Consider the following 12,326-nt stretch of genomic DNA (forward strand, 5'->3'; position numbering starts at 1 on the left):
GCTCTGCCCCAAAAATCTCCCACCGATAGCAAAGAGAGACCTAGCAACCCTACTATCTCAGACAAGGCAACCTTTGCCGACTCATCCGGGGCTGTTCCCAGACATATAAGAGAATAATAATCCAACATTAGTTAAACAAATTCCAGATCTTCACCCTCCTCTCTGGCTCTGCCCCTTCCAATTTCAAAGGTGCTGTTTCTCCCTGTCATGCACCCCCGTATACTATGGGGTGGAGATTTGACCTCTCCAGTAGAATTGCCCATTAGGTGAACAGACCACAGCCCAGAAGTAACATCTTACCTTTACAGCCTTTTGGTAGGTTTTAAGACGGTGGTTCTCACAAATGGGATTTTAGGTGATGTAGCATCCTGACCCACACCTGTCTCAGTTTGAGTGGTAAAGGGCCCCTTGCGATGCATCACTTCCAGGTGTAAACCAGAAGTGACACATGCATGATCCCCTCAGCTCTGCCCCAAAAGCCTCCCACCAAAGGAGAGGGGGGACCTGGCAACCCTAGTCACCACAGAACGTAAAATAGGAAGAACAGAAGAAGAAGTTCACCATAAATAAAACATTGGTTCCTCGAGATCAGTATCGTTTATTTTGCCTGGCAGCAGTTCTCCATTGTCATGGCTCTTCACATCGCCACTTCAGTGGTGCGCACATCAGGGAAACTTCCTGTAGGAGTCTGCCGCTCGTGTTTTTCAGGGTCCTTTTTGCAGAAGAGAATGTCCTCTCTGTAGGTTCTTTTGGAAGGTTTTAAGATGATGCTTCACTCAGACGGCACTTTAAGTGATGTAGCATCCGGATCCATGTCTGTTTCAGTTTGGGATTAGATGTTATCAGGATAACGGCAAGTACAGAGGGACACAGAGTACTCACATATTCTAAAAGTATGCACATCCAATTATGTTCACAGCTTTTCGAAGTGAGTAGGGATTTTGAAGTGGCTGCTACAAAACTGGACAAGTACAGAATAGCGAAGGAAGCCAGAACTTTAATTGTAGTCATGTGAACTCGTGTGCTGAGATCCCTGACGCCAATTCCATTGCTTTGCATGCGTCTTATGTGCTTCCAAAGAGAGCTTATTAGGAAAATGGATGATGACAGAAATAACACAGATGGAATGATATTGGGGACAGTGGCTAGAACAGCTAAGTACCTAAACGTGGTAAGGGTTTGAATTTCTGGATTGCTGCTGCTGCTTGAAATTGATTTGTAGGGATTGCAGGTGGAGAAGCTAGTGGTCCAGGCTGTGATAATAATAGTCACAACAGCAGAGAAGACTGCTGAGCCAAGAAGCAGCCATGGGACCATCCCAGAGAATCTTTGCTTCATTTGAAGGAAAACGGGGTGGGAGAAGATGCCGACCTTTACGAAGTACAAAACGCTGAGCCAGGCAGCAAACCAAAGGTTCATGGTGTTTATAAAGAATCACACTGTGGTAACTGTGCTCCACATGTAATTCTGTGAATAGGTGCACTTGAAAAACGAAGTCATAATTGCATGCAGGATCACGATCACCTCCCATATAAATCTCAACAGGCCAAGACAGGCCAAGATCAGGTCATTTGGGGATAATTTCCTGCTTCTGCAGAAGTCATTGCAAATGAAGAGGACAATAGATCCATTTGCTGCCATTCTGATGGGGGTAGTCATAACCGCAAGTCCAAAGGGAATTATCGACAATAAGGAGAACATCTTTCCAAAGGCAAAAGAAATAGCGATATGTCTGCTGTGATGGGTACACTTGCCCCAATGCTGTCTTTTCAGTGTTATCAGTGCCTTCTATTTATGCCCAAAAACATCTGGAGAGGTGGAGCTGTTTTCCAGGTTTGACACTGCTGAGATGCAAATATTACCAGAAAGGATTCTGCTACCAAATTTGTATCTCATTCTAATATTTCAGGTTTGTGTATTCTACAGAAATGTTCAAAGCAGCCTTTACATCCATTTGCACAACTGTGATGCAAAATTCTTGTGGGATTTGACAGCCTATACAAATGTTTTGCCAATGTCCATCTACTGATATTATTTTTACAAGCCTGAAAGGCATCTCTATTGATTCATCATGACTTTGGTTAGGAAAGTTGTTTTTATTAGTTAATTAGTTGGGTAATTAAAGTCGAATGTTGAATTTTGCATAAAAGTAAGAGTGATGTCTCCCTGTAGGAAGTCAGGAAGGGCAGGAGGAGAGCTTAGCATGATTGACAACTTTACAAGCAGAGCTTGCGCCCAAACACATTCACATGTTCTCAAATGGACAGCTGGAGGGAACAATTTTGATGCTAAATTCTTGTGGGATTTGATGGCTTATACAAATGTTTTGCCAAATTCCATCCATTAATATTATTTTTCCACGACTCTTAAGAAAGTAAGCGGCCATTACAGAGGTGGGAAAACTCAATTTCCAATGATTGATTGTAACCCTGCAATTAACCATGGGAAAATTAGTGTCTTGAGGGAGGAAGCAGATGGCTGCCATTACTTACAAGTCTAAAACATAAGTATTTTTAAAATCTCCTGGGGGCACATTTTTCTAGGTAAAGCCCCCAAATTCACAGTGTAGCTTGAAGGGACTCTCCTTGCACACCCCTCGAAGTTTGGCGAAGATTGGGAATTGCCTATTTGGCTTTAGCTTTCTCCCCAGGTTTGTGCATTTGGTAGACCTGGACTGGAAATTTACCAAAATGGCTAATTTCATGTTTATTTTTGGTTTGGGTTTATCGATATGCACAAGCCTAGTTCTACTTCAGGTCAAGGATCTCCACTAAGCAGCACAAAAACAGGAATAGCAATGGGGTGTGTGTGTGGATGGAGCACACTGTTGATTGTCTAGAAAGTCTTCAACAATTTCAATTTCCTCTTTGTCAACCTTAAAGTTGTGTAATTCTTCTGTAGTCATTACCTTTGTCTTCTTGATGTTCACCTGTAGTCCTGCTTCGGCACTTTCTCTTTTAACTTTCAGCAGTAGTTGTTTCAAGTCTTTGCTATTTTTTGCCAGTAATGTAATGGGAGAGAATCAGCATGTCACTTGGCTATTTCGACGGGGGGAGGTTATCTTTGCAGCCCATTGTGGGAAAGCTATGGGCAGAGCCTGCACAGGGTAGCTCTGCTTGTAGACGCTGGCTTGAAGGCGCCATACTAATTGTGCTCAGAATGTGCACAACATCATGTGGAAGTTAAAAGCATGCTGTGGTTGAGAATGGAAGGTGGAGCAAACGCAGATGAAGCATTGTGTACATGAGGTCACAACCCTCTAGGAAATGTTCATGAGAAACTCCACTGAAAGCACTCAGTGGGGATTGCATTAGGATAAAATTCTGTGGGATTCTGCCACAAGTGTTTTTTCAGGGTCCTTCTCGCAGAAGAGAATGTCCTCTCTGTAGGGTCTTTTAGTAGGTTTTAAGAAGATGCTTCACTCAGGTGACATTTGAAATGTTGTAGCATTCTGAACCATGCCTTTTTCAGTTTGGGATTAATTAATATTAGGATAATGGCATGTCCAGCAGGATACGCAGCGTTCATATTTTCAAAAACTGTGGCTGTCCAATGGAGCTCGTTGTAGGCAAAAGACTCTTCAGTTTGTAAAATGAATGCTACAAAACTGGACAGATACAAAACAGCAAAGGAAGCCAGAGCTTTGATGGCAGTCAAGTGAACATGCGTGTTGAGATCCTTGATGCCGATTCCACTGCGTCGCACACGCCTTAAGTGCTTCCAAAGAGAACTTACTAGGAAGACGGATGATGACAAAAATAACATAACTGGAATTATATTGGGAACAACAGATAGAATCGTAAAGTACAGACACAAGGTAAGGATTTGAATTGCTGGATCGCTGGGTCTTACTGTGGATGTCTTCTGTTCCATCAGGGGGCACCCCCCCCCCGCAGAACAGGCGAAAGCCCCCTTTGGCTTGCCCCCCCCACCCACAGAAACTGCTCCCTCCCCTCACACACACACAGGAGAAAAACTATAGAGAAAAGCCCCAAAACGGATCTTACTGTGAATGTCTTCTGTTCCATCTTCTTCGCACCTGCCCCGCCCTTGCTCCCGACAGCTCAGCTGTTTGTCGGGGCTGGGAGCTTTGGGCGTGGGCAGCAAGCTCTGCTAATTGCAAACCCCCATTGTCAGAGATGCACATTAAGGGTGGGGAAGAAGACCCAGCTTGGCCACCGACTGGCTGCAGGAGAATGCTGCTTACTAACTGATGGTTATGCTGCTGTGTGGAACCCCGAATTTGCCGAATTTATTCACCAAACACCCTGAACTCGCTGAATCCGGCTCCCCGTTCTCCCACCTTTTTTGAGTTCGGGGAAATTTGGCTGTTTTTTGATTCGGGAGGAACCGAATCAACAGCCCTAATGCTGACTCCATCACATTGCAAATGCCTCGTGTGCTTCCAGAACGAGATTATTAAAAGGATGATGGATAAGAAAAACAATACCAAGGGAATGCAAATTTGGACAATGCCTAGAGTGAGGGCGTTCCCAGGAGGCTTTCTTATTGCTGACTCATTGCTGTTGCTTACAAGGGATTTGTATGGGTTGTAAATGGAAGAGCCAGTTTTCAAAGCTGTGATAACTAGAGCAGTCATAAAAGCAGAGAAGACGAGCAAGCCCAGAAGCAGCCATGGGACCAGCCCAGGGAGACTTTGCTTCACCTTGAGGGAAAAAGGGTGGGAGTAGATGGCGATCTTCGTTAAATACCAAACACCTAGACAGTCTGCAAACCTAAGGTTGATGCTATTTGTAAATAGCCACATGATGGTAAACATTGAATGTACGTGATCCAACGCATAGGTGCTCAGAAAAAAAGAAAACAGAGTCACATACAGAATCGCCACTGCCTGCCATGCAAGTCTGGCCAAACCAAGACTGGTCAAAATCAGATCAGTCATGGAGAGTTTCCTGCTTCTCAACCAGTCAATGACATTGATGAGGACAATAAATCCATTTGCTCCCATTCCAATGAGGGTTTCCATGATCATAAGTAAGAAGCTGATAATTGACAATAAGGTGGACATCTTCCTGAGCACAAAGGAGAAGGTGTTCTCCCACTATGAAGCTCACCTTTGTCAATGCTGTTCTTCAAGAGCTATCACCGCAGAGGACGATACTGAAACCTGTTTAGGAGCACAAAATCAGCTGGAGAGGCTGGAGCTATTTTGGAGTATTAGCCCTGTTGGGATGCAAATCTTTTCCGGAAAGGGTTGTGCTACTAAATCTGTTCTGAGATGTCCTCTTTGCATATTCCGCTGAGATGCTTAATACAACCTTTGCATCTGCCTTCACAAATGGGGATCTTTCCAGTTTAATCAAACCTCTAGGCAAAAATAGACATGGGGCTGGCAAAAGCAATATGAAGCTGGGACTATCCACTCAGAATGACTGACTGAGTCCTCTGAGACAATAGCTGGTTCATCAAGGCAGGAGATAAGGGTCATTTATGCATGGGAGTTTTACCTGAGATTGTTGCTTGCTGGACCCACATTTTTCTGTTGCAAATCCAAAAATTGCTAGGCACCAGAAGCCACCAAGCTCAAATCAAGAAGCATTTGAGTCCCCGCCCCTTGAAATGCTGCTTTGTAATTGGCTGCTTACTGTGAGGGGAAACCCCCCCATGGAAACCCAAGTGCTGTATCAAAAAGATGGTGCCTCTCTCAGATGGCATTTTAAATGGTGCATCACCCTGACCCAGGCCTGTTTCAGTTTGGGATTAAGTAATATCAAAATAATGGCATGTCCAGAGGGGTATAGAGCACTCACGTTGTTAAAAAACACAGATGACAGAGCAGGATTCTTCATTTCCCAGGTCAGCGTTGACTCTGAAACGATCGCCGCAAAACTGAACAAGTACAGAATCGCAAAGGAAACCAGAGCTTTGATGGCAGTCAAGTGAGCCTTGGTGTTGAGATCGCTAGTGCTGACTCCATCGCGTTGCAAATGTCTCATGTGCTTCCAGAGAGAGATTATTAAGAAGATGATGGAGAATACAAACAATACCAAGGGAATGACATTTTGGACAATGGCTAGAATGATGAAGCTCTCAATAAAGGGAGGCTTTCTTATTTCTGACTCATTGCTGTTGCTTACAAGTGATTTGAATGGGTTGTAAATGGAAGAGCCAGTTTTCAAACCTGTGATGATAATAATAGTCATAAAAGCAGAGAGGACCACTGAGCCCAGAAGCAGCCATGGGACCAGCAGAGAGAAACTTCGCTTCACCTGGAGGAAAACTGGGTGGGAGAAGATGGCGATTTTCGTTAAGTACCAAACGCCGAGATAGGCAGCAAACCAAAAGTTGACATTGTTTGTAAATAGCCACATGATGGTAAACATTAAATGTACGTGATCCAATAAATAGGTGTCTAGAAAAAAGGAATGCATGGCCACATACAGAATCGCCACTGCCAGCCATACAAGTCTGGCCAAGCCGAGGCTGGTCAGGATCAGATCAGTCATGAAGAGTTTCCTGCTTCTCAGCCAGTCAATGGTGTTGACAAGGACAATAAACCCATTTGCTCCCATTCCAATGAGGGTTTCCATGATCAGAAGCGAGAAGCCAATTACTGACAATAAGGTGGACATCTTCCTGAGCACAGCGATGCTCACCTTTGTCAACACTGTCCTTCCAGAGATATCAGCACCACAGAGGATGACACCAAGACCTTCTGTTTAGGAACACAGTGTCACCTGGAGAGGCTGGAGCTATATTGAGGTGTTGACCCTGTTGGGATGTAAATCTTTTCCGGAAAGGGCTGTGTCACTAAATCTTTTGTGAGATGTCCCATTTGCATATTCTTCTAAATACCACCTTTGCACCTGCCTTCACCAATGGCGATCTTTTGGGATTTGTTGACTTAAAACTATTATTTTAGTTTAATGAAAGTCTTTTTACTTTCATCAATTGCCTATCTGGTGGCTATGAACAGAAGGAAATGCCATCTTGTTTTAATGTTTAATGAAGAATTCAATGAGTTTTAAAGTATGTTTTAATGTATGTTTTTAATTAATGTTTTATTATTATGTTGTGACCTGCTCTGAGCTTGTCTTGCTGGGAATGAGAGCAGGATAGAAGTGCTATAAACAAACAAACAAACAAATTTGCCTGATTCCATCTATTATTATTTCAAGCGTTTGAAAGGTCTTCCTGTTGATTGATCTAATGCAGGGTTTCCCAGCTTGTGGGTCAGGACCCAACAGTGGGTCGCAAAGCCTCTGAAAGTGGGTCTCAGGCCAGCCCTCCCTAATGCCCCCCTTCCCTTTCCATTGTTCGCTTTTGTATTTTGGAAACCAAGATCTGACCCTGGCAATGGTATCTTCCATGCCATACATTGGTTGGTATTTTTTCACTGCATATAAATGCTGATCAAGTAAAACAAGGGAGCCCCATGGCGCAGAGTGGTAAGCTGCAGTACTGCAGTCCAAGCTCTGCTCACAACCTGAGTTCGATCCCGACAGAAGTTGGTTTCAGGTAGCCGGCTCAAGGTTGACTCAGCCTTGATCAGTCAAAATGTTAAGGTAGTATTAGATCTTTTAGAATATGCAGAGACTAGTACCACACCATTTGTAATTATATTTTTGGATGCCGAAAAAGCGTTTGATAATGTCACTTGGAAATTTATGAAGAAAGTAATAGAATATATGGACTTTGGGAAAAAATTTCAATTAGCTATTGGAAATATCTTTACCTATCAAACTGCTAGGTTGTTGATCAATGGAAATTTAACACCACAATTTGAAATCCAAAAGGGTACTAGACAAGGATGTCCACTTTCACCTTTATTGTTTATCATAACATTAGAAGTCTTATTGAGAAAGATTAGAAATAATGTAGATATTAAGGGTTATAAAATTGGGAGAAATCATTTTAAGCTTATGCGGATGATTTAGTTTGTTTTCTAGTTGATCCTATTAGTCAGATTGTAGAATGGAACAAAATGGTAGAGCTTTGGTAAGCTTGCGGGTTTTAAAGTAAACAAAAATAAAACAAAAATATTGGTAAAGAATATGACACTCTCACAGCAGCAAGAATTATCGAAATGTACTGGCTTTTCTATTGAAAATAAAATAAAATATTTGGGTATTTGGTTAACTTCAAATAATTTTAACCTATTTAAAAATAATTATATACCACTTTGGCAGCAAATTAGCACAGATTTAAAAAATTGGGAAAAATACCTTTAACACTATGGGGTAGAATTTCGGTAATTAAAATGATGGTTTTACCTAAGATGCTTTTTTATTTCAAAATTTACCAATTATTAAAGGAACCAAAATATTCAAAATATGGAAAGATGATATTTTAAAGTTCTTGTGGAATAAAGGAAAACATAGAATTGCATATAAGAATTTGATTCAACTACGGGAAACAGGAGGTTTAGGGTTACCAGATCTAAAAATGTATTATGAGGCATCTTGTTTTGTTTGGTTAAAGACTTGGATTATGTTAGAAAATACTAAATTATTAGAATTAGAGGGCTATAATTTACGCTTTGGGTGGCATGCATATCTATGGTACGAGAAGGAAAAGGTAAATAAAGAGTTTAATATTAAATTAAAAGTTTTTGGAAAAAAGTATTGAGGGAAACGAATAATTTGATTATTGATAGAGTAAAGAGGAAGTCAGTGTTTTGCTTACTGGGAATTCCTCCTACAAATATGAAGGATAATGATAGGGTTATTTGTCAGTATAGTTTTGCTGCTGCAAGAATTGTGATAGCTAAGGTTTGGAAGCAAGCTAATAAACCATCAATCACGGACTGGAAAAATAAAATATGGATATATATGAGGATGGCCAAATTAACGGAATTCCTACACAGAAAAGATATGGAAGAATTAAAAAAAACATGGTTTAAGGCCGCCTCATATTAGGATAATTCGGCAAAAATGGATTTTACATTATTAATTAATGAGATATAGAAATTAGTTTTAATAATATTGTATTTTCTGTGTAACAAATATAATAAATACTGTTCAGACACTTCTTCGGAAGTCGGATGGAGGGTCACTTTTTTCTTTGGTGGTTGGAGGGGGTAGGGGTATCTTTTTGAATAATAATTAAGAATTTTGATAATGAAAAATCAAGATATATTGATACTCTCTTGTATTTTGTATTTTTGTTGTATTATTTGTTTGTTTGTTTTTATGTTATGTTATAAAAATTAATAAAAATTTATTATATATATAAAGGTTGAGTCAGCCTTCCATTTTTCCGAGGTCGGTAAAATGAATACCCAACTTGCTGGGGTAAAGGGAAGATGACTGGGGAAGGCACTGGCAAACCATCCCGTACACAAAAGTCTGCCTAGTAAACGTCGGGATGTGACGTCACCCCATGGGTCAGGAATGACCCGGTGCTTGCACAGGGGCCCTTTACCTTTGCCTTACAAGTAAAACATGTGCTGATGGTTATGAGAGTGAGTTTCTTAGAATATTGGGGGGGGGGGTTACAGCGAGGAATGGAGAAGTGGGTGGCCAAAGGCTGGAAGGTAACCTCCGTATGCAAAGCCTGTGTATGTCGGAATGCCACTTGCTTGGGGTTCATAGTGGGGACAGCTGTGCCCTTTATGTGACATTTGTTGGTTTCTCAAAAAACATCGGGTTAGCCACTGTAGAAAATGGAATGCTGAAGCAGATGGGTGCCAAGGTCATAGTTTCTCTCGGGTGCAAAAATAAAACCTTAGGCCAGCCCTGGATGGGTCACCGTATCAAGTAAATTTGGACTTGTGGGTCACCTTATCAAAAGGGTTGCCAACCTCCAGGTAGTCTATTAATACATAAGTATAAAGTCTAACTGATCCTATATTCCATAATCTGTCACATACTAACAAACAGTCACCTGATGATCAGTATGGTCAGAAGAAGGTTGTGTTATCAGAACCTACTGTGGTTTGTATAAACTTTGGATTGAAGGCTGAAGAAGCCTTGTTGGCGGCGAAAATGTGGATCTGAACTGGTGGGTGCGTTTCCTGAGTCATTTCAGTCTGCTGGCCAAGCTATTAAGCTTCTGAAGAGGATTTAAATGGATCAAATGTGAATGGACTACACACGACAAATTTTGGACTTTTCAACTTGTTATCCTTGGATGGTTTTGGTGTCATTGTTTATTTTTGATATTGTAAATATTTAGGTGATTGTTAGTATGTGTTAGATTATGGAATATAGAATTAGTTAGACTTTATAGTTATGTATTAATAGATTGTCTAAATACGAGCCAGTGTGCTGTTTTTCGTTGCTTTTTTTCTATAGACTATATTCATTACAGCATTGGTTTACTTTTTGAGTAACCTCCAGGTACTAGCTGGAGATCTGCTATTACAACTGATCTCCAGCCAATAGAGATCAGATCCCCTGGAGAAAATGGCCACTTTGGCAATTGGACTCCATGGCCTTGAAGTCCCTCCCCTCCCCAAACCCCACCCTCCTCAGGCTCCGCCCCAAAAACCTCCCGCCGGTGGCGAAGAGGGACCTGGCAACCCTACTCCAGAGGGTCCACATCAGTGAGAACAAGCATCGCTTTACACATGCATTGAACCTGAGTTGTGAAATTGCTGCCCACTCATCCAGGTCTGTTGAGATTCTTTTGGAGCACTTCATTATCCACTTTACTTCTGCATAACTGTGGTGTAGTCTGCAAACTTGGTCCCTTCACTGCTCATCCCTAATTCCAGACAGTGGTTTTTAAGCCTTATCTGTTAGGTATTCTCCTGTGCCCTCTATTTTCTTGTGGTTCTTTTTGTCATCATGGCCTGCCTCTCCCAAATTGTCCTTCGAAGGCATGATGTGATCACATTTCACACTGAGGCTTTTGGGAGCGATGGCTTCAGGAAAAACATATTCAAAAACAGCATTGCATTCAATAATCCCCCCCACACACACACACATAATTAAATACTGTAAGAAGGTAAAGGGGATAAGGAAGAATACCTACTAGTGTATTGATTTTTCATGCTGGCCAAACACTCAGGCTTAATTTTCACTAGGAGGCTACAAGTCGGAGGCATATTGGATAGAACATTGAGGAAATACAGAGTTATTTTACTATGAGCCAGTTTAGAACTTTTCAAAAAAACATGTAGAGATGATTAGCTTCCCACAGCTGGGTCAGACAAGCTCAGGGAGTGAGTAGCTTCTTTCTCTGAACCTTCCTCTATGGTTCCCATAGTTCCTTGCGGTCTTTAATGTCACCATTGGAAGGCATTGGTTTAGTTCTGTGAATCCAGCTAGTCTCGGTGAGCAGGATTACAAATAAATGTAAATTTTGGCATATGTACCAATCTCGTTGTGTATTGTAGCTAGTTTACAACTCTGGATAAAAAGAAAGCTTACATGCTCATGTTTTTGATGATGGTGTTCACAGTCATGATGGAGGGGATTTGTTGATTACTAATTGTGGGGTCTGGCAAAACATTTATGGCAAATTTTCCTTGAAAGAAATGAACCTGGGCTACAGGGGACAGAACACGTTGGCCCTTTATGCTGGGACGTTTCCCCGCGGTCATCCCTGCCGACTGCTTCGGGGCTGCCTTTTGATTATGCATGCCTTTTCCACCCATCAGAGGTCGCTTCGCTCTCCCTGCGTGTTTTGCCCGCATATTCCAGATTCTGGCTAAAACAGCATCTGGAAATACGGGCAAAATGTGTGGGCAGCGCGAGGTGACCTCTGATGGACGGCAAAGGCATGCATCATCAAAAGGAAGCCCCGAAGCAGTCGGCGGGGGGTGACTGCAGGGAAACGTCCCTGGATAAAAGGCCATTGTGGATAGGGTTCTAGGCTATAGTTTTTTTCTTTCTCTCCCACACATCCACATACATTTGTAACATGATAAAACATGACACAGCTGAGGACTTGACTAACTCCTTGTCTCTTTCCCCACAGCATTTCTTTTTTTTTTTTTAAATAAATTTTATTGATTTTTTAAAACTATAAATTCTCCATAATTTTGACAACAATGTAAAAATAGTATCACAATCACAATTATATTAATTGTTGTCTTAATTACCATTAAACATAAAAATATAACAACTTCCCCATCACCTCCGTCTACCTCTTAATAAAGTATTATTATCCTTCGTTAACATGTACTGATCCTAGCATTATTTTCATTCTAAAGTTTCATGTTTTATAAAGTTTTACATTCTGGATCAGAATAAAAAGTGACCTTCCATTATTCCCAGATCTTGTACATTATCACAATGATTCCTTCAATTCTCCCCTTTTCCCTAGTTTCTCCAACTCCACCAGTTCTAACATTAAAATGATTTAATCCCTTTATTCTGAAACCTTTGTCCCTTTCCATTTAGCTGCATCAAATTGCA

The 12,326-nt window shown here is 41.4% G+C and overlaps 2 protein-coding genes across 2 annotated transcripts; both read right to left on the reverse strand.

The window, feature by feature from the left end:
• Positions 1 to 3,405: 3,405 nt before the first annotated feature.
• On the reverse strand, positions 3,406 to 4,987 carry LOC130476510 (taste receptor type 2 member 9-like). The gene is made up of 2 exons (XM_056848455.1): positions 4,839 to 4,987; positions 3,406 to 3,607 (listed from the first exon to the last, which is right to left on the reverse strand). The coding sequence occupies exons 1-2, from the start codon at positions 4,985 to 4,987 to the stop codon at positions 3,406 to 3,408; spliced, it is 351 nt and encodes a 116-aa protein (XP_056704433.1).
• A 658-nt stretch (positions 4,988 to 5,645) lies between these two features.
• LOC130476511 (taste receptor type 2 member 104-like) lies at positions 5,646 to 6,593 on the reverse strand. Its single transcript, XM_056848457.1, has one exon. It carries the CDS (start codon positions 6,591 to 6,593, stop codon positions 5,646 to 5,648), a length of 948 nt encoding a protein of 315 aa, XP_056704435.1.
• Between the last annotated feature and the right edge of the window lie 5,733 nt (positions 6,594 to 12,326).

This window comes from Euleptes europaea, chromosome 4 (assembly GCF_029931775.1).
Source record: "Euleptes europaea isolate rEulEur1 chromosome 4, rEulEur1.hap1, whole genome shotgun sequence".
NCBI lineage: Eukaryota > Metazoa > Chordata > Lepidosauria > Squamata > Sphaerodactylidae > Euleptes > Euleptes europaea.